General features: G+C 31.7%; 2 protein-coding genes across 2 annotated transcripts; one reads left to right on the top strand and one right to left on the bottom strand.

Moving 5' to 3' along the window:
- Window positions 1-223: 223 nt before the first annotated feature.
- Window positions 224-4,892, top strand: LOC134266127 (uncharacterized). The gene is made up of 2 exons (XM_062748377.1): window positions 224-395; window positions 4,498-4,892. Exons 1-2 carry the CDS (start codon window positions 236-238, stop codon window positions 4,890-4,892), a joined length of 555 nt encoding a protein of 184 aa, XP_062604361.1. The 5' UTR covers window positions 224-235.
- Window positions 4,893-10,548: 5,656 nt separating this feature from the next.
- On the bottom strand, window positions 10,549-14,583 carry LOC134266116 (uncharacterized). Its single transcript, XM_062748351.1, has 5 exons — window positions 14,523-14,583; window positions 13,858-13,887; window positions 13,563-13,746; window positions 11,893-11,991; window positions 10,549-11,809 (listed from the first exon to the last, which is right to left on the bottom strand). Exons 1-5 carry the CDS (start codon window positions 14,562-14,564, stop codon window positions 11,247-11,249), a joined length of 918 nt encoding a protein of 305 aa, XP_062604335.1. The 5' UTR covers window positions 14,565-14,583; the 3' UTR covers window positions 10,549-11,246.
- Between the last annotated feature and the right edge of the window lie 13,197 nt (window positions 14,584-27,780).

Below are 27,780 nucleotides of genomic sequence, written 5' to 3'. Positions count from 1 at the left end.
ATATATAGCTGATTTTCAATATATATAGGCAAGAAAAATAAATTACAAAGTACCTTTCACAGCATTTTCAAAAGTTTATGTAAGTACTATTGAATCCTTGTATTATAATATTGGTATTACAAATCACTTTGTTTTCTTTCAACATTTACACATCTTAAACATTTACACGAGAATTACGCTATATTTATAATGTATAATACAACCATATTCTTAAAAGGTAACATTTACCACAAAGATGAAGGCTGCATTTGTAGGAGTTCTAGCCTGGCTTGCCTACATCACTACATGTAACAGTATGCTTAATTCTGAAGAATATTTAAACCATGTAAGGGACTGCAAAACAACTTGTCGTGAAATGGATTGGGAACCAAAATGTACAAAGAACCTTGTGAATGGTAAATATAACAATAACTTTATTTACTTTTCATGTAAGCATGTATTCTTTGGATGAACTTTCCCGAGGAATAATATCATCAAATTGTAAAAATGGATATGATAATAGAAAATTTATGTCTTATTGTCTCTTTTATCAAAACGCCCACCGATTTCTTAATGTTCAGCATCCTTAGCTCGAATATCATTGAGTTATTTCATATATTTCTAATGTACTCTAGGCATTATACGGCATTCTTTAAATACAAAAGGATTTACTGAGATCGTAGAAGAAAAATTACCATTGTTTACTTTGTTAGTATGTAGCATTTTGAGCTCATTCACTTTGATTTTTTGTGAAAATAATACATAAAAACGACACAAATACATATTCAAAGAAAAACCAAATAAACAAACACAAAAAGCAAGTCATACATACATGTAAAAAAAAATTGCTACATTGTAAAAAATGTGTTTAGATGATAGACACTTTCCTAAGCACATTCTTGTCACACTTTTTTTATGCATTGAAATTCTAAACACATTGAATTTCATTACGTGTAATGTAAGTGTTTAGAGCCTAAACACTTACATGTTTAAACTTTAAACACTTTACAAAACATATTATGATACATGTTTACAAATTAAACACTTGGATGTTTTCATTGTCTTCCTGCAAGAAAATTGAAAATATAACAATTGTTCACATTTTAAATTTTATCTAATGAACATTCAAACATGGATTTATTATAAAGAATTTTGAATGAAATATACATATATGTTTAAATATATATTTTCACACTCTGGTTTTAATTGTAATCAGCTTAGCAAGCAGTTATTACCCATGTTTGTATCAACTTTAACTTCCAGCAAATCTTGCACCGAGCAACATACGCATAATTTGTTTTCATCCATGGCCGTCAGTAAGTAATCCACTTCCATACTTTAAGAATGTTTTTGGGTTGTTCAAAACTATAACGAACAACAGACTTCATAAAATTCAGTTTCCTCTAGAAAGTAAGGAGTGCCGAAAAATGTAAGAACGATGGCATGTCATTGTGGACTTGGAGAAGGCAGCAGTTCCTCTGATACGTGTATTTTTGATTTTAAGTTCGATGTGGACCATATCCTGTAAGAAAGAAATTTAAATTTTATTAAAATATGCTCCTCACTGGCTGGAGTTGTATGAAATTTTTCACATGTTTGATAGACTACTGACTAAGCTATTATTGTGCTACTTTTATTGAACCTCATTTAACCACTATATAGTACTGATACCGATATAGACAATTATTAACAGATTAATGACATTCTATATAATGTACTTCTTTCCAGATTTCAGGAATTCAAAGTATAACCGAAGGGAATCTTGATTTACATCTACATGTGTAACTGCATGTCTATTTACGTAGCCCATCGTGGTCAATTTATGTAAAATAAAAATAATAGGAAACATACCTTTTATCGTAGTAATGTTACATTTTAAATGCATATATCACAATCTCTTCATGATTATCACTTTGATCAGCATTTTCTTCCTTTAATCCATCGTCTTTAGCTTACATTTGGGATTTTCTTTGTTTCGATAACCGCTCTATTTATCATTCGAATTTATATGCGTCATTTCCGGGAAGATAACTCTGCACTTCACAGAAAAGTGTTCAAATTCTAAACACTTATATCTAAACATGTGTTGAATCTAACATCATTTGGATATAACACACGTTTAGACTTAAGTGTTTAGCCGTTAAACACAATCTTATACATGTTTAGGTCAAAACACGTAACGGAAGTGTTTATTTTCTAAGCGCATTTTTTACAGTGATATATATATAGATGTTAACTGAAAAACAAAAATTTTCGAAGTAGCCAATTTATTCGTTGAGTTTATAAACTGAGACATATAGAAAGTTTTATCTCGTATGTGTGGATGATACTATCCGTGAGATAAACGCTTTATCCTCGGGTAGGTGCTTTATCAATAGCACTTCCGGTTTTGACACGATCCCTCCACGTCGCTTCAAGATTCAAATCTATCAAAAATTTCATTTGTAAAAATTCTTCAGACTTGTCATTTAAATAAATGATAATAAGCAATAGTTTTCTTAAAAGCAGGAAAAAAAAACTCGTATACTTCAAAGAAGTGCATAGTTTTAACAACGTATCCATACCGGTTACTGTAAAGATAGATGTAACCCCCCCTCCCCCCCCCCCCCCCTCCCCGGAATTTTTTAAGAGAGACGTATTAAGTGCCAAGCATTTATGTGTTAATTCAAAATTCCCTTGACAATTTCAAAAATGCTTTCTTACATTATATTATGTATGTATGCCTTATAGTAATGTATGTGTAACTTACCACAGATCCGGATCAACCGTGTGCATTAGCCTATCACCCTTTGCACTTCCACTGTTCAAGAATGAATCGGAATAAAATTCATGATTCCTCGGTCCTTACAACTTTAAAACTTGCAAACAATAGTTTGAAATGAGCCCCCAACTTCATGATCGTCACACATCTGTTTTAAAGAGACAGATAACAAAGATCTTATATTTTTCACATGATATTCTTCCCTTCATGTCAAATCAGCATTGCGACGTCATCAATTTATGCGTCATCAGTTCAAACTCATTTATATAGTTTCACAGGGGATATCTCAAAGTTAAATAAAAAAACCTAAATAAAACTCGTATGTATAAATAGTACATCTCTAACTGTGTGATTTGATTTTAACGTTATCCAACTTGTTGAAATGGTGAATATTCGTTCGGCAACCCTCGAGAATATACTCTATTCCAACTGGTTGGATAAAGCAAATATCAAATTACACAATATAGATATTCTCTATATATTTTATGTTATTTCATTGCTACCCTTATGTACGGGTAATGTGCCTTTAGGGGGGAATTAAAAAAGGGTAAAACGAATTTCATATTTCATATTTGATTTGGTTTATTCCTAATCTGCGGAACAATGCTGATATGCTATAATGCACCTATCTTCTTTCCTGAAAAAAAAAATATACTGAAACGCAAAAGAAACGCAACACCCTACTTTAACGGGAAATAATTATGTAAAGTAAAAAAATTTGTATCTTAAAATTATGGATATCTTCAATATGGTAAATATCGGTAATTTAACGGTTGAACGATTTTCATACCATAACCGGAAGTCAAGTTTGAGTCTGCTTAAGAGAAATCAAAAATTACATGTTTAACAAAACATTTTGCAATATTATGGAGTTTTAAGGGTTTGTACTGTTCATCTTAAGTAATGCAGCAATATTTCAAAAACTAAAGTCTTCTTTCGTTTCCCGTAACGATGCTAAGGCTTCATGAAAATGCCTTAAGTACACATTTCCATTGCTCTAGCTGGAAAATCTCAAAGTTAAGGTGATGGAGGGTTGATGATGCAAAAATACGCTACATTACTCTTCAAGGGGGTCTTACGTATCGTATGCATAAATGAAAGTTCTTGGACCGGAAGTCCAAGGGTTACTACAATGCGCTAAGTTAGAGAAAATTCGACCTAATCATCTGAAAAACAGGCATTTAAAAATGGCAAAGAATAATTCCTTCGCTCAGATCTCGATATTAATTAACCTACTGTATCGTAGAAATTAAGCTGCAATTGTTGTTTAGGACAGTCTTGCACGTTGTAATTGAATGGCAGGGAGGGGGTGTTTTAACAGTCATATGTTACTTAGTCAAGTTAAACGATAAATATTTAACACTTTAATCAAACCTCTGATGTTCTGAAGAGTGAGTTAAGCCTTATTGTATTCTTTTTTAAAAAAATCATTATATAAAAAATTCAAACATTTGTAGATTACTGCTTGTTGCGTTTCTTTTACGTGTCAGTATAATAAGGTAACTTCGTCGTTCATTTTTAACCAGCCTTTACAAATCTATCATCTCATCTGTACTAAATGTCTATTAATAGATTACTTTAACAGGGATAAATAACTGAAGTACGTACGTACCAGTTTATGTCTTTTGATTACATAGCATTATTCATGTAGGATATAATATTAGTTTAAATCGTTTCTTCTTAATTTATTATACTCCTTAAACATTCATATACATTTATGCTATACATATCATATTTTCCATTTTGTACATTTACAGATCAGAAACAAACGATCGCTTTCTACGCAGTGCTGACAAGCAGTATAAATGCTCTTGCCAATGGGGCTATTGTGAAATATGGAATTGTTGAATTGAATGTCGGAAAAGGCTATGACAGAGACACTGGAGTTTTCACTGCTAAAGAGGCCGGCATCTATTCCTTTAGCTGGTGCTATTTGACAAAGAAAGGATATACTGCCTATATTTCTGGATATGTCGAAGCAAAAGAATATTCTCGTGCAACAATTGAACATCAGGCTAGCACCTGGATGACTACTTGTGGACATATGGTAGTTGCACTGAAGACCGGAAACAAGGTCTCAACTAAAAATGTATCCGGGAAGAATATTTATCTGCACAGGGCTAATTCATATTTTATGGGTTATAAATTGTAAATGAAAATCTGCTCCAAATAAGAAATGACTGCCGTCACGAGAAAAGGGCCCTTAAGGTCAAATTTTCATAAAATGACTTTTTGGTGAATTTTGATAGCCGGACTCTTCCTAAATGCAAATATACATAAATTTTGAAAAGATCTCACTTTTTCAGTATTTTATGGGCATTTTAGTGAGGTGCTCCAAAAACAACTTTGACGTTACTCACTGAAAACGTAATGACGTCGCCTGCGTCTAATTCATTTTTCAGAAATTCTTAAAATTACGTTAGTTAAATAACCTCAATCGTTATGAGAATTAAAAACTTGAGAAAGTATTTAATTTTTTTCTTCCAAGCGACTAGTATGTAACTATTCCTAAGGAATTTCGTATATCATTATTACTCTTTTTATACTGTTTTAGAGCAGATCTTGTTATTTCGTAAAAGGGGTGTGGTTCTAGACAGAAACTAGGAATATTTTATACATCTAACATAATCAGTAGGGAAATAATATTTGTTTAAATCCATGCAAATTATTCTTTTTTTTTATACGAAATAATCTAATTCAATGTATAAAATATACAAAGCACTCGGATACTTAAAGATTAAAGGAAATATATACACAGAGAGAGAGAATCCCATACAGAATGGCACCGCGCGCTAAACGGGGCACCCCCTCGCAAAAAGCACATTGATCCCGATATTAAAAAAATTCATATAAGTTAGCATTCACTCACCAACACACACGAACGTAACTTTATTCCCTATAACTGTTACGAAAGGATGAAAAACACCATGTATTTTCTGTATCATCGAAAAATTCAATTGGAAAATAAATTCAGATACGCCAAGATATGTAAACTTGTTTTTAAAAACGTTTAGTCGGTTTATAAAAATTCATGAATTAAAAAAATATACTATACTTCCGCTACTTCCATGCAAGAGGATTTTAAAACTTTTACTTTTTTGAATATCTTATTTAAAATATTTAAAGCTCTAAGGTTCCTTTGTTTAAACAATACATTTTTTCGCCTGTCTTAGTTATGGAGTAGAAACATAGTAAATAGGCAAATACTAGTAAAGGATTCTCTTCTGATTTGTTTATATACCGTAGCTTAAGTTGAACAATTCTTTGAATTTATACCTCAAATTAAAATCGTCTTTTAACTTCTTACTTTTTTAAAAGTATACCACAATTAAAATCGGTTATAAATATTTCTGCACCTTAACTTTTTTTTTTAATTTTGTGGCACCTGTACCCTGTTTAACTTGAACACAACATTTGTATATTTTTTCCAAGGGCCGCTACTATGATCTGAAAAAAAATGGTTTATGTATATTGTATGATATAATCAAAAGGGATGGTGAATTGTGCTGTTCTTGTCTCTTTCTTATATATGTACACTAAACGCCGTGCTTGACTTTTCTTAGCTGCAGATCTGTAGCGTTATGGTTTTACATATTTGTCTTTGACCATGGTCAAAGACAAATACCGGTATGTAAAACCATAACGCTACAGATCTGCAGCTAGACTTTTCTGTGCGAAATGACAGTTCCATTAAAATTTTGACGAAATCTATTTGAAATGAAACTGAATAAATACTAGTATATTTTTATGCAAGAACGACAGGCCATAGGAAGCCATATTAGGTGTGTGTGGGGGGGGGGAGGGGGGCAGCTATATTTTTTTCAGTTGTGGGCACTTTTAACCACCAAATATTCCTTGACAAGCAAAACAATATCTTTCACGCGTCCATGAAAGGTCATCTATTCATTTTCCTCCGTAACAATGGCTAATTAACTTGACACCTTATAGGTTTTTCAAATTTCGATGCGATTGTCTTATCCACCAATGAAATATTACGTCCAGCACACGTTCATGTTTTTTGTATGAGGCGATGCTTTTAATTAAGTAATAATAAACCGCTCTAATTTGACTCTCATTCGCTTAAAATATTTATGCAAACCATTGTTTTCCTAGTTATTACTTCAAAACATACCATACATATTAAAAAAAACCCCACACGTTTGACTCGTATCTTCGCCTGTCCCCACACAACTCATTTGAAAAGGGGGGGGGGGGTCAGCCAGAAAAAAAAATTAATTTAAAAAACTACTCAACCAAAAAAAAAAAAAAAAACGGGGGGGGGGGGGGGGGGTTGTCGAAACTCGAATCTAATTTCGCCGTTGGGGAGGGGGGGGGGGTTATGTTCAATCTTCTTTCAGTATCAATTTTTTTAATGAAACATAACACACTGCCTTATACTTTTGTAGTGCACGAATTTGACTATGCCGCAACAAAAAGTGTGTATTTGTGTGTGTGGAGGGGGGGGGGGGGGGCGGGGGACCGGACTTTCAATGTAGCCCCCCTGTTGCTACATGCGTGGACTGTAATGGCCAATATTTTCTTTAAAAGTAGAAATATTTGTGTTTGTTTATTAATTCCTTTCCGTAGAGTCATGTTACATTACAGGATTATGATATACCGGTACTAGTAACGTATTATCTCGATTTCAACGAAACTTCAAAGAAATTAATGTCGATAGAGATTTGATTCATGTATCAGATTTGAAGATTTCAACGCAAAACGTGACTTATTTATTTCATATCATGAATTCAATAGTCAGTGAAATATATTTCACGCGCATTTTCATAACTTTTGAAAATTACACCCATAACCACTTGACACTTATATTTTTTGCTCTATCTATAGTACTTAAATATACATGTACAATACATGTACATGTACCCATATATCTGACATTAGCCAGAAATTCATACGTCTTTTCGCTTACTGTCATCTATATAGTTTTTTCTATTGGTTTAAAATACCATCATTCATAATATCACTGTCGACGTAATATATTCCACCAACATTGGATATAATGCTTTTGGGAAAAGACTGCAATATAGCTGAATTTAATTTCTTAACATATTGCAATACAGGTTCTAGTGAGATTTCATTCAATCATTTCATCGGAATAATTTTAGAAATTTGAAAACAATACAACAGTTCAAAATGCCTAATTACAATTTATATAGTAGGTTAGGTAATAATAATTTTTATCATACAATTCCTTTGAATGTATCTATTTGATCATTTTAAATTTGTTTTTGAAACAAAATTCTTTTTTAGCAAATTTTTTTCCCCTTTTTTTCCTTAGCATGTTCTCTTACTGTTAATTTATTTAAAAAAAAAAATATTGTTGATGTAGAGGGTTTCCCAGTATTTTTATTCAATCAAAGAGGGATTATGTTTTTACCTTGAACTTTAACCGGTCTTTTAATTCGGAGATTTTTTTGGCTTGTCTACTTAACCCCCCCCCCCCTATTTTTACACACTTTAAAATCGACAGTTTATCGAAGGCTGGCTATCGGGGTACATCAGTAAGATTAACTATGGATTAAAATTAAAATGGCTAAATACATTTTAAATTATGGTATATAAGTAGCTCTTATAAGAACGGTAATTACTATATGTACATAGATCTCTCACTCGCTCTTTCTTTCTTTCTCTCTCTCTGAAAAAAAATTAGTCCAATGTTCCGTATATCAACAAGCTAAATACTTAAACAAAATTATGAATAAATTTACGTACTAAATAGTAAATAATATCATATACCTATAAAAAATGTCCGCATCAAATTTCAAATTTTTGATACACTTTGAAATTCAATTTTATTTCTTGTTCACAAAATTCAGTCAACAAAATTACTTCCGTGTTTACAATACCGCGACTTTGACGTCGTTTTCTGAGCATTGTGACGTCAAAAGATAAGGGCCCTTTTCTCATGACGGCAGTCAAATATGATTGAAACCCAAATAAAAACTTAGAACGAAATTGATAAATCCTTTTATTTACACTCCTTGAAACATGCAGGAAAGATGGGAAACAAGAAAATTATTGCATATATGTATTTCAGGGAAAAACAAAACAATTTTAATAAAATCAAATAATTGTACGTTTGATCTCTTTTTAATCATCTATAAGCACGATCAATAATTTCATTGAAGATGAATTCAATGTAAAGTTCGATGATTACATACAAAATTGAAATGACTTGTGCATTCTTTTATACCAGTTTTCTTTAATTTCCATGCACAGCTAATACGAATAAAGAAGCAATAAAAAAAATGAATTTAAGAGGTTAGCTAACATTTTTGATAATAAGCTGATAACAAAACTAGTACTATTAATTGCACACATACAAGTATTCAGTGTTCCATACAAATGATAATAAAATTATTACATTCAAATTATACGAGGAATGTTAGGAAAGTTCGTAGACTATACCTGCATATAACTATTTAATTAAAATTCATATTATATCCAGAATTTGCAGATATATTTAAACAATTAGTTTGAATGACTTGTACGTGTATAAACATTTTATAAATACCATGATTTATTTCAAAATTATTAGATTATGAAAAGGCAAACATCGAAACTCAGAGCAGATCAAAATTAGTATTTTAAAATCAAAACAATAAATAGTGTCCGTTGCCATATCCCCTATGTAATGTTACAAAACTGGAAAACCTTAGACTTTAAAGTTAAATATTGTACATTGTATCATTTTCCAAATTATTGCTTTAAATTTTGCTTTGCTGTAAAGAAATCAATTCTAGAAGAAAGGCAATCTGCATTGAAAAGGCAAAACAAAGAATGCCATGGAGTACTAGTGAACAATTTTGTGTTGGACTCTTAACAGAAGGATATGTGGAGATCACGAACAGTATTCAATATCAAAGTCCATAAAACAATACAAAGTAGGAGCAGAGCAAACACGGACCTCCAAAACATCAGATGTGGGATCAGGTGCCATGGAGAAGTGAGCATCCCCTGCTGACAGGTCACAACGCCGTGTGCTCCTTGTCATGATCGAGAAATAACGGAAAAATCCGTCGTCAATTCAGTGTATAAATTATGAGATGACAATTAGTATGAAAAACGTCAGAAATAAAACAGAAAAACAGAAAAACTCTTAAAATGTACATGTAAGAAGCAGGAAGTATGTTAAAAGCATGTCGTGCATGTGTGTGTTAATGATACATATACAGGCAGTATTTGGATGATAGAGACCCTCAGTTATCAGATGAGTATATCCAACGAGGAAACAAAATATCTGAAAAAAAAATATCGAACTCTATCAAAAGTTGGTAGGAGGTAAGGCGAGTCAAAATTATTTATTCTGTGAAGGCATAAAGATTGAAAAATAAAATTTTGTGTACAAATGTTAGCAAAATTTGTTTCAACTGTGAGAGAAACATCTTTAATGAGTGCGTTGGTCTTGGACCATACTACAAAATGTTAAAAAGGTGTATTTTTAAAGAACCTTATTTTTTATTTCTTGAATAGTACATGTATAGCGATGTTTGACATGGTCTTCGGACTTTCAAAAACACTCGTATGTTACGCAGCATTACAAATAATCTGTTGTCTATATATGTTGTCCGATAATGTTTGTGAAGGTTGCCTTACTATCACAAGACTTTTCTTTTTTTCAGTTCTTGTTTCCATAAGTCTGATGAAGTCTTAAGCCAGTGCATTGACATATCGTCTTAACAATGATCTTTTATTTTTTTAAACTGTATTCTTCTTCACAGCGTTCAGTTTCAATCGGAAATTACTCATTAATTCGGCAATTTGTAATCAGGTTCTTATGTCTCACAGGTGGAGGTTGAAAGTGCGTTTCCAGTGTAGCCATGACCATCGTGTTTGCGTTGTCCAGTAACCATAAAACCAAACCGAGACCCATCGGATGTCTGTGTATTAATAACTCCACTTGGAACACTCACTGTACACACGCTGTAAAGATCTATTCCCACGGAAACAGAGGAGTTAAAAAGACAGCTCTCTACGTTCATATTTGTTCCATTGATTTGAAGATTTCTAAGAGAATCGTTTTTTATCATAAAAGTAGCGAAACTATAATTATATCCCCCAGGCACGAAATTGGTGTATGTGCTGAGATACTGATTAATTCCAGGAATTGTAACCATGTATGAATCGCCATATATTTTAGCCTCGGTTGAAGACAATGCAATACTGTTTACTGATACAGATTTGGTAGAAATTATGACACCTATTTCGTCTTCGCGAACAAGGAATTCAGCAAACCGATTTTTCAAAAGAAATGTCTTCGTAGATGTTTCCTTGGTGGTATATTTAATATCAGTTTTCACTGCCGACGCAATGCGTATATTCGATTTGAATCTGTGAATATTTGGGGGTACGATGAATACATTGTCTAATTTTTCAATTGGTGGGACCATTTCCATGAGCATACTGCAGTACCCATGGTATCCCACAGTATTGCACCTGTTTCCTGCAAAGACTGCAACCGGATTGGAAGAACTAATCGTAGTTCCCGTCATATCAGCATTATGTCCGATTTGAAAGTTTGATACCTGTTTAAAATGATATTAAATGTGTCCCCTCTCCCATAACTTCTTCCCTGAAGCAGTATCGTTGTGTCATGATCAGCTACAAACTCTATACTGACATGAGTGTTGTCTTTCATTGAAGCAACAGTGAAATGACTTCCGCTGCCTAAATAGCTATTTGACGGTGTCGCTGTCGATATGATATAGTTCGTAGAAAGCTTGTCCATGGGAAACACTGTTGTCGTGTCTGATGACAAACGATATTCGGTCAAGGACAGTACAGATGACGTCACTGAGGTGTTTATGATAATACCTTTAGATTCAATGGCAGAGTAGGATGGAACCAAAGAGTAGTGTACATTCAATTTCTTGAATGATGCTACATTACTTCTATGACTAGAAATAGATATCAGATTTGAACTTTGACTCTCTGGCAGTGCAACTGTTATATTGAAATCAGTTTTTGATGACACAATAATTGTTCGGTTTGTTGTATTTCCATCGTTGTGATTTTGGATAAAGCTTACCAGAAAACTTCGCCCTCTGCTCCCTGCAACAGATTTTTGTTTTTGGTTTAAGTAGCAAAAGAAATTTATTTGTGAATAAAAATTCGGTACTTAATTGCATCCTTACCTAAATCTGCATTTCCTTTATCTGTTGATTTGGATAATTGGGTTTTGCAGGGATAGCTGACAAATTCATTTATCGCCAAAGGTGTTGGTAGGGGCTTCTCTGCACATGAAACAATGAAAAAATTGATATATGAGTGTTTTCTCAGCTGTAAAAGATGTACAATTAACAACACACATCTTTGAAATGTATGATATAAGTATAAACAAATTGAATAATATGACCGGCAAGGTGAGAGTAATGTTAAATGTTTGATTTTCTTTAAAAAGATAACCAAACACATTTCATTTAGGGGACGTTTAGCTTGACAGGTAATGCAAAAGTCAGTAAAACAGCTTTAAAAAGAACATTAGATTTAAAAGAGCGATATATAGAAAGTGTCTCAATTGGAATATCTTTATTTTACTTTATACAATGTATATAGCTTTAATTTGTATAGCTATATATGCGACCTTTATCGGTCATTTTCATTTTGAACAAAATGCCGTTATTTTAGAAATATGACATCATAAAAATCACGTTTTCCCGCCATTTTAGCATATTTTAAATAAATCTGCTTATTTTGAAGCAGTTATTCTTCCAGAAAATATAGAGCGCAGCCTTGAACAAGCTTTATATTTTTGCCAAAGATCTATCTATCCAATACTGATCAGTGACAGAAAAACTATGTATGTTTTTCACTGCGCTCTATGTTTCCCATAAGAAAAAAGAAACATCAAGAAAAAGGCATATTTTTGGTTTTTTTGTTAGATAGCAAAAACAGCATCATTTCTCATGTCATTTACAGCTAGAGAATGCATATAAATGTGAAAAATAAATTAGAAATATTTCTAACATAATCTCTTCTTCAAAATAAATATCAATTAAACATATTTGAATGCCATTCTAAAATGTTGATTTTTAGGGGGCCAAAATTGGATCTTATCATATATACTCTTTTAATACATGTGTCATTTTGAAGCCTTTTCATATAAAGATAGGATACTGAAACATGTATAAAAACTTTTGACTTTAACATGATATATAATTGAATGATAATTTTTCAATGTAGTATTTTAACTGCATTAATGTGTAGAATGAAAAAGGTTAAGATGATAAAACAATTGATCTCAGACACTAAAAGTAATGCAGTTTGTAGCTATATATTTTTTATGGCTCCATTCTATTATGACTAGTCCATTATTATACATCGTGAGTGGCAATGCTTTTGTTGCAATATTTTTTAGAACATGATTTAATTTTTATTGCAATACTGTTGCCCTCAAGATTGATAGGTGCGTATGTTTAGGGCAATGTTACACTGTGTGCACTCAAGATGAATTACTACTTCTAGAAGCAATATACTTCTGTCTTTCAGAATTTTTTTTCGCTATGTAAATGAAAATTGCCTCTAATAATTACACATTTATTCTGCATTTCCTTTTAATATATTTTTGTCCACTGTTTAGAAATTATTTGATATTTAGACTGCAATGCACCTGCAATGCTGTCAGGATGAATGTTCATGAATAATTAGATATAATACAGTTATGTAAGAAATAGATAGTGCTTTGCTGATTTAGATAATTTCCTACTAAATGTCCATTTAATTTGAAATTGTTGCAGCCTAGGATAGATAATATTTTGCGTAGTTTCCATTTTAAATACCAGTATTAAGCAGTAGAATGAATTACCATCAGTTTTTGTTTTCTCAAGAAAAAGTAATACACTCGTTGTGACAAGTCCAAGCAGAAGAGTAATGATTACAAGTACCACCAGAACACGCTTTAAGGACCTCTTTGGAGGTTTTTGTTGAAAAGCATCTCCAAAGACGTTCATTTGCTCGATGTTTCGTGTTTCTCTGGACTGCACCTGTAGCTTTAAGAAAGAGAAACTGACGTTCATAAAAAAATGAAAAAAACCCAATTTTTTATATTGCAATTTTTAAGTATTTAATATATGGAAAGATAATTATCTTAAAACTTTTACCTGTTCATAATCTTCATCACCTTCCACCCCCTTTGAATAAAAAAGACAGATATTTCGCATAAAATAATTAACAAATTCTAAAAAAAATGATGAATTACAAATTAATGATTAAGTTTTAATAAGTTGTTAGAAAATACTTGCCATTAACGTCAAAATGTGTGAATATCTATGCCTAATATACATCTACCACTAATCACAGTAGTATACAGTCACATGAGATGGTGTCAATGAGCAATTCAAGAATCCTTTTAATACATGTACCAACATTAGCTCCAGAGTATATGTTTTTTTTACAGAGTGACTTTAACAAATTATTTTATTGTTGAAAACCAGTAGTAAGAAAGGAACTTTTCCAAAATTTTTAAGATATACGACGACACTTTATGGATCAGCGACCTTAATGATTTGCAATTAATATAAACTTTTTCCAGTGGGTTGCACTGTAGCTTTTTGGTCTTCTTTTTAATTTTTCTCAGATCAGCGAGATTTTTAATTTTATTTTTTAAACTTTAATTTCATTTTTTTTTTAAATAACATTGTTAATTATTTTATTTTTAGATCACATAAGACTTGACCAGTAAACAAATATCAAAATTTTGTAATATTAAATAAATTTTTATTAACGCCATTTGTAAGGAGAAGATACTTAATTAAGTTTTAATTACATAGTCCATGTAATAATCTTCTTTTTCGCTGAATCCTTTCATGTTCTGTGTGTATTTGTTCATTCCCTCTAGTCTCTTTAAAAAAAAACAACTCAACCCCTTCCCTAAAAGAATATTTCAATAAAATGTAGGTATGATTTTTAACACTTAAATATTAATAAGATATGAATTTTAATATGAAGGTTGTCTCTTGCACCCATTCATATTTAAATATTATATCTTAGAAGTCCAGATGCAGTATGAGAAAGGACACATGCATTTCTAAATTTAGATCCTATTCATAATCTGAAATATTTTAAAAGATATATGTCAACTTACATATTTCAGCTCTTCTGAACCAAAGGATCAAAGAGCAAATGCTATGGCCACATGGGGTTGTGTGGTATGCACAAACGTTTTAGAATATGGGCGATATCTCATGAATCACTAGGCCGATTTTTGTATGGTTTATCAAAGAGTATCCTCGGATCAGGGACTCTCATTTGTACTAAAAAAAGATGAGACCTTTAAACAGAGGAGATAATTAGGATAATAAAACAGAAGTACTGGTTCTTAAAACATCTTCTTCTCAAGAACCAATTGGCAGATTATCAATTTTAAACACAAAGATAAGAATATCCTGTATTTTAAAGAATGTTCAGGGGATTACCATAAGGCAAAAAGTGTGTTCTCGGGTCACTTCAAAAATAACCAAAAATTATGTTATGTTAAAACTCTGATATTTTTCTTACTACGTTTAAAAGGGGTAGGATTAAAGCTTTTAAGTTAATGCATCTTGGGGCCTAAAACAAATTTATCAAAAAATAATGTTAAGGTAACCTTTTTTTCAAATTCGCAAGTATTTGCTTTCAAATTATTTCAGAGGCATAATTTGGACATTTTAGGGCCTATGATCATCAGATTTTGTCAGTTGATGCATCCTAGGTCCTCGGAGAACGTTAACTGTAAAGTAGATCACCATGACCTACTTTTAATACTTTATTGGCATATTTAAATATTTCAGGTATTAACTGGCTTAAAAGCTTGAAACTTTGTCGTCAGTTGATGCATCTTGGTCCTTGAAAAACGCCGAGTAATATGTTGGTCAACATGCTCTTCTTTTCAATTTTGGGTATATTCAAATACTTTCAGGTACTAATTGTCTTAGAATCATCGGACTTTGTCACTTGATGCAGTCTGGGTCTTCGGAAAACGTCAAGTGAAAAATAGTTCATTTTGACCTACTTTTAAAGAAATATAGCTTCATGCACATTGTCTTAGAATCATAAAACTTTGTAAGTTGATACATTTTTGGTCCTCAGATGATGTCAACTGAAAAGTAGGTCACCTTGACCTACTTTAAAATTTTATAGCTATATTCAAAGTTCCTATTGTCTTAGAATAATCAAACTTTGTCAGTTGTTGCATCTTGAGTCCTTAAAGTATTCAGCTAAAATCAAGGTTACATTGACCTAATTTTGAAATTGTATGGTTACTTTGAAATTTTGGTTATTTAAGGTTGAATTGTACTAATTGGCTCACAGTCATCAAACTTTTTCATTTGATGCATCTTGGGTACTCAGAGAACGTCAAGTGAAAAGTATGTCACTTTGTCATACTTTTGAAAATTTTACACTATATCTAAATACTTAGGTACTACTTGGCTTAAAATCATCAACTCTTTTAAGATGATGCATCTTTAATTCTCGGAGAATTTCAACTGAAAATTAGGTCACTATGACATACCATTTGATGATTAATGAATTATCTAAATATTTTTAGTATGAAAAGATTTAATCATCCATTTTTGTGAGTTGATTCATCTAGGGTTCTTAGAGTGTTTTAACCAAAATGCAGGTCATGATGACCTAGCTTCGAATTTTCAAGGTTTGATCTAAATATTCCGGATAGTTTGAGGCTTCAAATACAAGTTATAGGTTGTACAATTTATCAGAAGAGCGGTTTAAGGCCTTTCGACCTTTTGTTTTTATCTTTGCTGAAAAATTTTCATTAGTAACAGAATAATGTATCTGTAAACATGGAGAATCAGACCTTCACTTACATACTGTAGGGCACGTTATTTATCAATCAATATCTCAAAAATTAGGAAATAAAAAAAAAACTAATGATACAACAGATTTGAAATATATGGGGCATATCTACTGAATAATATACGTAATTTGAAAGAAATTAAGTGACATTTTTTTAAACTAGATGTTCTTCTTCCCCTTAGGGGGGATGTCCGGCCACCTTTAGTGCAATAAGAACAAAATGTAAACATTTTTTCAAATGGCTAAAATGCATTTTATTTTGATCATATTTCAAGTCCTTATGATAAAGATACAATAAATATGCACAATTGAATGCATGTTTTATCTATATGATCTATACTATTGCAGAAAAATGCTTTTGGTATGCACGTTAGAACTGCGCAGCTGTAGAATTCAGCAGATCCTTAAAAAATAAAAAAAAATGCAAAGCGTGCATTAATGTTCTCTCTACAACCATTTGTTTAGAAAATGTCTAAATTTTGCACTTTTCAATGGTAAGTTCAAAACAAGGTACTGTTGTCTTCAAAATGAGTGCAAAGAACCATGAAAGTAGTTCATTGAGAGCAGCACGCGGTCTATTTTTAGCACAAAATGTTTTTTTCCAGACCTCTTTCTTAATATGTAGGTACATAATAATCTTAAAAAGTAGAAGAGAATTACAGTTGCAAAATGTTTTAAATAATATGAATACTTTTAAAATAGGAATTGTGTTAAATTGTGACTTAAAATAATAAATGGTATTATGCACAGTTGTTAAATTATGTACGTGTTGATATAAAAAAATCTTCAACTCTTTGATGAGCACAATCAAATTTAAGAATTTAGAATTTGTAAGTCTGACACGGATAACATTTTATCTACCAAAATTTTAATGAAACAAAAAGAAAATAAACACATAAAATCGTTAAGAATGATCTTGTTTTAATACAATGTAGTATATCAAATAAACATTTACAATTTTCATCACATCGGAGCACCATTTCAGAGTGGGTTAGGAGATTTACCGCATAAAAACTTTTATTTTAATTTGCTAAATTTTACAGAGTAAAGAAAAAAATCAACATAATTAAATATATGTTAGACCATCTTTATAATGATGTTTGGTGGTCCTCCCGACTGAGTAAAAAATTATTGGGTCCATTTTGATAGGTGAGAAAAAAAAAATTCCTTAAAATTTAAACATATTTATTAACGAAATACAAAGAAAAAAATCGTGTAATGGGATGTAAAAAAAATGAAGGTCGGGAGAGAGGGCAACCAAAATTTTTTTACCAATATAAGGCTAGTTCATGTTTCATCACAAGCTTAGTGATGCAAAATTTCTGCAGCTTTGGCACTATTTTGAAAAAGAACATTGGCTTTTCGGGGGTGGGGATCCCACGTTCTTAGTTTTTGCGAAAATAGACATAGCATAAGCAATGGACCTTTCTTTGCAAACATTGTGCTCTCTTCTAAATTTCAAAGAAACAATTAACTCAATATATTTTATCAAACTTACATGTTGGTGAGAGCTTACAACCTTGTCAATATAATGAGACATGATGTGTCTTTATGTCCAAAACATTACTCCATATACAATGTGTTGACCATCGCAAACAATCTCTATTTCTGTGAGGTGCCTGAAGGAAATCCTATAACTGAGTAATTTTTCTATCTAACTGCTGAACAAAATTGACATATGTACCAACTTGTCTAATGTAATACATGTAATTAAAATTTGTTATCCATGTACCGCATATTGTTCAACATTTTCTAATTAAAAAAGCTAAGCATCCTCCTTGCAGAGCCCCATTTGAAAAATAGCTTCTATCGCCACAGAAAAGAGATCCGCAGTAAACACATATGTTTAGGACAATTTTTATCTTTTTTCTTGAGTTTTAAAGGAATCAACAAATTATCAAGATTTGTTCCATGGAAAATTAAATATAATCATCGTAATAAACGCATCTATCCACAGAAGATATATGCACATTCCAACCACGTGCTCAGTGGAATAATATGAACGAGGAAACTCGAGCGATTAACAGAACAGTTTTTTTCTGATTTGCTGGAGTGGGGATAAAATCGCGTTTTTTCATTAATCAGACGATGCAATACAACAAATAACAGTAGTAAGTTATTTAACCTAAGTATTATTACTTAGTAATTTCTTGTCTTGATGTTGTTATGGTCGCATTTATTCTAAAACCAATGTTATTTAAACTCTGTTTGACATAGGAATGGCGGATAAAAAGAGGACATGGCCTCAGGAAGACCCCCATATGAAAAATCAAATTTTCAAGAATGATGGACAAGGATAAGAAAAAAAAAAAACGAAACAAATGATTGTTGCCATATTATCAATGAATCGAAATGATATCATTTTTAATGCATATTTCATCTCGTGAATGTTGTAGCTGCACAGTTCTAACAAGATTAATTTTCTCTTAATTTAAACAAAATAAACTTAATTATTTACTAAGTTTGGTCTCTAACAGTAGGTAATGAGTTCATTAGCATTTGGGCTAGTTTGGTAGAGTATTAAGCGCACTCTTGGTATTTCTTATTTTACACCAAAACAGATCCAATATGGCTTGTACATCCCCCTTAAATCAGTTAAAAGAAAAGCCAAAATTACATTCAGATAAAGAAAGGGGAAAAAATCCATGGGTATCCCAGAATCCAAGGAAGAAAACAACTCACCAGGTCTGTGTATGCTGTTTAATAGAAAATATAATGACAAAAAAAAAATATACATTGTATAGGCCTATAATAATTTCAATTATATTATATGATATATTGACATATAATTATAAAAAAACATGTTACAGCGTCACTAGATTCAATTCAAAATTAAATTTATTGTGTTCCTACATTGAAAAAAAAGAAATATTTTCTGATGTCATGTTCGAAACAAGGCAAGTATTAAGTTTTCACGGCAATGATTTCCTAAATTGGTGTGTAAGAAATGAATTGAAGTTTCCTTAAAAAGCTGGTAATACATGTACCTATTGATTGACATTTTCATTTTGATGACAATTTGATAGCAAATACATTGTACATGTGTGATAATTAAAGTTTTCATGAAGGTATTTTATAATTTAACTGGTCAATTTATTGCAACTCGTCTAAATTTCAAATAAAAAAGGTATTATCGATATATTTTACGATTTGCCTAAGAAGCCTAAGAAGCTATGCAACTCGTCCTTCATGCATTGCAAATATACACTGTATTACATGTAGCAACAACGCTAACGATATGGCTAAGGACCCTTTTATCAAACCATTTCATGCCTAATTAACAATTATGATAATAAAATCAAAGTCTTAAAAATAGCATCGGTAAAAAGATAAAAAAAAATCAATTTATTCTCAAATATATCTAACTTTTTTCTTCAGATATCTATATATGGACAACAACTTTGGATTAATATATAAATTCGCTAAATTTTTACTCAAGCCCGAGGTCATCAATTTACTTGATTTCAAAACTCAAAACTATTACTTACTAGGTAAATAAATTTCTAGAAACAAAAAAAATGCAGCTTAATTTTAAAATGTTTGAATGTTTTAACAGTTCTGGATTTTTTTTTTCACAAAGAATGAACAATATACGGCTTTGCTGTATGAAGGACTAAAATGTTTAATATATGTTATTGAGACTAGCTGAATTAATAATGAAAAAAAATGAAAAATTACTGATTTTCCTTTTCTTCCTAACTTAAGAAGCCGATATAAATTTCCCTTTGTTTCTTTAAACTCAAAAAGTAAATTAGAAAATGTAAAAAAAAAAAATCTAAAAGCTGGTTTTGTTATAATAATTAGTTTTTTTGTATAAATGTATTATAGATATACTAAATACATATCTATGTTCACAATAAAGAGTAGATTCAAATTCAACCCAGTATGGCATAACAATTGCAAATATTGATGTTGATGTTATCTGTTTTTCCAGGTCGATTTTAGTTTCACAATTAAATATTAGAAAGACCTAGTATATCTATATTTCCCTGACCCGTGATACAAGTACCAACTGAAACCATGATAATGCTAAAAACCGTTTGTGTAATCATCAATAATATCAAACATTCTAAGTTGTTAACACTAGATAATATAATTTGTTTAAGTGAACAATAACAACTAAATATTTATAATGTCAATGGAATTAGTTAAGGCTAGGTGTAGGCTTTTTCTATACAAATGAGCTAATAAGAGGCATAAGAGGTAAATCTATTGTACGGAGAATGTTTAAATTCATTTTCTTACATACTAAGTACCGTCGAGATGTTTTAGCCTTTAAGTGTACCTTATGACGTCATATTATGTCATATTTTTTTTACTGCTTGAGATTAAGAGACACATAAACACCTGGTTTAGAGCAAGGACATGACCTATTTTCTTTTTACATAAATATTCAAAAATGCTCAGAGGAATATTCTTAACACTAATAAAATTACTATATAAGTAGTATGATTTTTTTTATTAGAATGTGAGGAAAGTTACACTTGAATATGCATTGTTTTCCGTTTCAATTCAAATCTTTGGAAGTAGTAAAAAACAATTGAACCGTATATATTTGTGCAGCAATGTTATCATTCCTTGGTAATTTGCTTCTAATTAGGTTGTTTGAATAAAAACTCCTTTACCTAGCCTTACCTTACTTGCATATTAACTTTCCCTTGTTTGTAAACTAGAATTCCGCAATCACATGCATATGATGTTTACGTCTCTCCCAAATCATTCGATATTCAAAAGCATGCTCTGAGTACGTCCAACAAGCGATGTCATATCAGGTCTTCGGAGTTTGAATCTCTATTTCATGTATTACATTACTATAACTCAATCATGGTTTTAACTATCAAACATAGAGACAAATGTGTCACAACTAATATGTTCCCTACTTCTAAAGGTGAACAATTGGTTTCTAAGTTGTAAGTTGTTTCCATGAACTCCGCTGTGGTGTTAATTGTTTCGCTCTCTGTTTTGGGGATCGGTGTGTGCACAGTGGTCATGTCAGGGGAGGTTTCAGGAATCGTTGTGGGCATAGTGGTCAGGTCGGGAGAAGTTTCGGGTATCGTAGTGTGCACAGTGGTCATGTCTGGACAGGTCAAGTTTGCAGCTGATAGACTTAGACTGACCAATAGAATTCCATTCAAGTTTTTAGGAGTAGAGCACTGTGGATTACCGGATACGGAGACACGTCCAGATTGGAGGAAATCGACGAGGCCTTTCAACTCGCAATCGCAGTGAAAAGGATTATCAGATATACTCCTGGATAAAATAATAAAGATATGTATATGAATTCATGTACATACATTACTCATATTTTAAGAAACATTCGCTTACAAATAAAGTGATATGTTTACCTCATACGTTTGGAAGATACAACACATGAGTTAAACCTATTCTTTTTCCAAGGGTTTGTGCTTCATCAATAGCATTTCTGATTTTGACACAATCCGTCACTTCAAGATTTAAATTTATCGAAACTTTTATTTATAAAATAGTTCCCAGCAAATGAATGATAATTAACTAAATATTTGTTAGAATTAAAAAAAAAAACAAAACAAAACAAAAAAAAAACAAAAAAAAAAAACAAAAAAAAAAAAACGAACAAACAAACAAACAAAAAAAACAAAAGCGTCAAACTTTATCAATGTATCCGTACTGGCTACTGCAAGGACGGATGTTAACCCCCTTTTAAATCAATTTCATGAGAAATGTTAGGCCTAGCAATTAAATTGTAGGTGCAAAATTCCGTTGACAGTAGTTTGCAATTGATGATGCAGAAGAGTCTCTTTACTTTCAACAATGCTTTCTTGTATTATATTCTATATTTTGTAACATAGCTCGGATCTACAAGTCGTCTTGCACCGTGAGCACTGTCAGCTTACATTTTATAACTTTAAAGTAGAGATAATGATCACTGGATCCTTACAACTTTCAGTCAAATGTTCGTTTGAAAAAGAAAAAAAAAACAGATTGTCACATATGTTTTAAAAAACGCATATGCAATGTATCAATGTTTTTATATTTTGTACCTGATCAACTTTCTTTCGGCATATCAACAGTGCGACGTCATCAATTTTTACACCATCAATATTTAGATATAAATCCTTCATAGTTTTATATATCTCAAAGTTTTATTTAAAAAAATTATTGCATGAGAAATATAAATGTAGATTAGCTGAAATTGTGAGATTATATATTTGCGTTATCCAACTCGTTGAAATGATTTTTATAAGGTAATATATTATTTATATAAATCCACACACTTTATCCTATAACAAAAAAAAAAAAAAAAAAAAAAAAACGACAGCGAAAGAAACTCTACCTGTTTTATTTTTCACGCAATTTGTATGCAGTGAGATGTGGAGAAGTTAAATTGATAAAATTCAAAAAATGTTTCAAAATTGAATAGAATATTTCTTGTAAATATGTAAGAGGCAATTATCTTGAATTCTAGGTATTTTTCTAATTGTATTCCTTTTATTCATGAAATATATGGAAATAACGAACAGTCTTCGAGCTCAAAGTCCATTAAACCATACAAAGTAGGAGCAGAGCAAAGACGTTTTCACGTTTGTGTCAATATCAATGTAAAAAAAAAAGTAAATAAAAGAGGATACTGTCGAAAGTGAAACAGTTTAGAGGATTGTTATTCTAAACTCTTAAGTAATATATTAACAGTCTCTTTATTTTAGTGAAATCATTCAATAAATCAATGCATCGGATATTACAGGTTTGAGGATTGTTATTTTAAAGATATTTAAAATAACGACTTTACAATCTTTCTAACTTTGTCAAATCATTGAATGAATTAATTCAGAGGGCATTACAATCTGGAGGATTTATATTCTAGAAATATTTTTGATAACAAACTAAGAGTGTCTCAAATGTTTTCAAAGCTTAGAATGGTCTATCCTCTGTTGTAGTAATGGTGTTGTATAGAAGGAATCAACTGATGGGATATTATACCGTATAGCGGGTTTTCTTGGCGGGTGTAAAATTTGGCGTTTTGCCCGCTCAAAGGTATATGCCAATAATTGGGCGTTATTTATTTTACTGGACATAGGGTTTCAGCTCTTTGCAGATGGACACTAAGAACAGTTCTGACTATTTTAGTGATTAAAATTTTTGCGGAGTATCATAAAAACGGCAAAATAAGCCAAAACTAGTGCTAATTGTAACGGGGACCGTTACAGATGTTCCCCAAACGCTCCCCAACTCCGTTTTCGTGCCATATTCCCTGTAATCTCTATTAGATAAGAAATACTTTATGGAATTTAGACTTAATCAAGATCTTCCCAGAAAAATAGAAATTATATTTAAAAATAGGCATTGCACGCGTGTTCACGTGCGTAACGACCATATTATCTTGTCTACAATATCTCAAATTTTAATATACTTAATATTAAAGCATTTAATCCAAAAGTATTAAAAAATTCACTCATTCGAGTGTATTTTTAATTTTACTCATTTAACGTGCACGCACGTGGAAGCACGTGCATAATGACTACACCTTTTTGTAGAAGTCCCTTATATTTATCTATGTTCTAAATCCCATCCTGTTTGGTTGAAAAACAAGGGAGTTACAGCCATTTGAAGTTTCAGCCAATCAGATTACAGCACACATGCATGCGCGTGATTTCATAAATTTTTATCTTTATCGTATTGAAGAATATCTAAATGAATGACTATATTTTAAAATTCCAAACATTTCGTCAAAAAACAAAGGAGATATAGCCATATAAAGTTTCAGCCAATCAGATTGCAGCACACGTGCATGCGCGTGATTTCATGAATTTTTTCTATATCATATTTTAGGATATCTTAATGCATGACTATGTTTTAAATTTCAAAGCATTTTGTCAAAAAAAAGGAGATATAGCCATTTAAAGTTTCAGCCAATCAGATTGCAGCACGAGCGCATGCGCATGCTTTCATGAAATTTTTTATATATCATGCTGTAAATCTTCATAATGTAGGACTATGTCCAAAATTTCAAAAGATTATGACAAGAAACAAGAAAGATATTGAGACTTTAGTTTCAGCCAATCAGAGCGAAGCGCACGTGCATGCGCGTGAGATCTTGCTAATTTGACCATGCCATCTTGTCTATACTACTAATGTATCCTTACATTATGAGTTTCAAAAAAATTCATCGAGAAAAAGAAAAGTTACAGCAATATCCATTATATTGGTCATTTCATGTGTTGCACGTGCGCGCTCTTGCAAGCACGTGCGCGCAAAATGACCTTCGTTCGGCAAATCTACATAACATGTCTACTGACCCTAAAAACATTTTACCTTAGTCGGATGTGTAGTTTACAAGATCACTCGTGGACAAAATTTTCCCAGGAAGAAGAAAAATAATAATAACTAGAAACTCTTGTTGCTACAGCAACAAATAAGGTCTTCCGTTCTCCTCTATGTATGTGTAAGAAGGATATTTTTCTATTAAAAAAAAATGCAAAAAAAAAAAAAAAATTTTAATTCCTCCATCTGGGCTCGATCTCAAAACCATTAGTATGAAAGGCGGACACGCTAACCACTGAGCCACCAAATTCCACAATATTTAAGGTATTTTGTAAGCTTATTATTTTAAGGTTGAAGGAAATAGTTTCGAAGTGAAAGAAATAGTTTCGTAGTAAAGTCCAGGTCAAATTTCTTAAAAAACTGAGATATTCCCTGTTTGATGTGATATTTAATGTAGAAAAATGATTAGAATAATTATGAGACACATTTGCAGTGAATCAGAGTGCTTGCTGAAAAAAATGATGTGCAAAATGTAGGTATTACTATGACACTTAGCATATACAGAGCTGTAAATGCGAAACTAATAGAGGAAATTAAGCTGAAAAGCCGTAAGCCTTAGAAGAAAGTGAGTGACCCCATATCAATTGGTGAATTTTCTTTAGGGCATAGATTGAGTTACAAAATACATGGAGTTTTAACCTGCTCGGAAAAACAAACCAAAATCTGGGTAGTCCCGGGATGCATTTTTGGTACATGTGGACTCTACTTGGCGATTCATTTGATAGGAAAAATTGTAATTTCCGAGATTCCTTCAATTAATATTAAATGTAAATAAAATTTGAGAGATGTAAATATGTCCACGAACTCAAGCTTGATTGTGACCTTTGGGTGAATAGGGTTAAAGGTCATTTATCGAGGTCAAAGGTCAAGGTCATAAAAAAAACTTTATAAACGTGAGTTTTACACTTGAAGCTGAATCAAGCTAAATATAATAAAGATTTTTCAACTATTGAGTAAGGGTCAAGGTCAAAGGTCAAGGTCAAATATCTAAGGTCAAGGTCATTTGGGGGAAAGACATATATAAGCAATTTTAGTTCTTTTCCAATGACCTTGACCTTTTGATCTTGACGTAGTTTTATTTCTTATAATCGGAAATCGTTTTTTGTTTTGTTTTTGGTGGGGTTGACATATTTCAAAACTACTGATTAGATGCAATAATGTAAGGCAAAAAAAAAATGGAAGAAAAGTTGAAATTTTAGATTTTTTAAATCACTTCTTGTGACGACCGGAAGTGACGTCGGAGGCATTTATCCCTATATCTGTAGCCTACTCTTCAAGGTTTATTATCCATATAAGTTTATTGTATTGATCTGTTACCATTGCCAAGATCTGGCTATGCTTACTACTCAGTTTGAGGATTGGAAATCATGTGACCGGAAGTCAATTTTTAAAAAGACATTTGTAGTTATTCGAGACATTTGCAATCTGAATAACGTGTCTAAAATCATTTTAAATACTCATTCTATAAAATATATTTATGGGATAGTATGATACTCAATTTATAAACTTTTTCTCTCATAACCGGAAGTTGCTGTTTTTGTTTCTTTTGGGACGGACATATATCGGAACAACAATTAATATGTAATAGTGTGATGCCAAAAAGTATTCCAAAAAGAAAAGCTGAAATTTATGATTTTTTGATCACTTCCTGTGACGACCGGAAGTGACGGCGGACTATCTTATCCTAACTGTTTTTGCATACTCATCAAGATTAACCACTTCATCAAGGTTGGTGTCTTAATCTCTCACCGTTTACGAGATCTAGCTATGATAACTTCTCATTTTGAGGACAGGAATTCACGCGACCGGAAGTGAGTTTTGCAAAAATTCTTGACGTTATTGTAGACAGTTGCAGTCTGAATAACATATCAAAAAAACATCACAAATACTTTATAAATAAATGTTATTTATTGTAAAGAAAAATACTCAAATTATGTAGTTTCCCTCTTATAACCGGAAGTTGTCTTTTTTTGTTTCCGGTGGTACTGAATTTTTTCAAATCAACAAATAAGATGCTATAATGAGAAGCTAAAACAGTTTCATGAAAGAAAAGTTGAAAATTTCGGTTTTTTGGATCACTTCCTGTGACGACCGGAAGTGACGGCGGACGATTGTATCACAGCTGATTTTGCCTACTCATCAAGATCTATCACTCTAAATAAGTTTGGTGTCTTAATCTTTTACCGTTTACGAGATCTAGCTATGATAACTTCTCATTTTGAGGACCGAAAATCACGCAACCGGAAGTGAATTTTACAAAGATATTTGACTATACTGTAGACATTTGCAGTCTGAATAACATATCAAAAAATCATTACAAATACTTTATCTATAAAATATATTTATGGGAAAGAAAAACACTCAAATTATGTAGTTTTTCTCTTATAACCGGAAGTTGTCGTTTTTGTTTCTGGTGGGACTGATATATTTCGAAACTACAAATTGGATGCAATAATGTTATGCAAAAAAAGTTTCAATAGAGAAAAATTGAAATTTTCGATTCCTTCAATCACTTCCTGTGACGACCGGAAGTGACGGCGGACGATCTTAACATAAATGGGCACGCCTACTTATCAAGATCTATTAGTCATATAAGTTTGGTGTCTTAATCTCTTACCGTTTCTGAGATATGAATCAGACAAAATTATTTTGAAAAAAGCGGAAATCGGACATATCTGACGACCGGAAGTGCATTTTGAAAAACTGAAAACTGCATTTGAAAGATATTTTTTAACTCTATCATCTCTGAAAATTTCATGAGAATCCGTCCAGTCATCTCTGAGAAATCGTGCTTTTAAAAAGGGAACAAAAATAATAATATAGAAAAAGAAAAAGAAACAGTAGAATCACTATAAGGTCTTCCGTCTGAAACGGAAGACCTTAAAAAGAAGAAACAGTAGAATCACTATAAGGCCTTCCGTCTGAAACGG

This window comes from Saccostrea cucullata, unplaced genomic scaffold (assembly GCF_032062105.1).
Source record: "Saccostrea cucullata isolate Sc308-1 unplaced genomic scaffold, CSIRO_AGI_Scuc_v1 ctg1957, whole genome shotgun sequence".
NCBI classification, from domain to species: Eukaryota; Metazoa; Mollusca; class Bivalvia; order Ostreida; family Ostreidae; genus Saccostrea; species Saccostrea cuccullata.
Note: the sequence above shows the minus strand (reverse complement) of the source record. Positions and strands in the feature narration are given on the sequence as shown.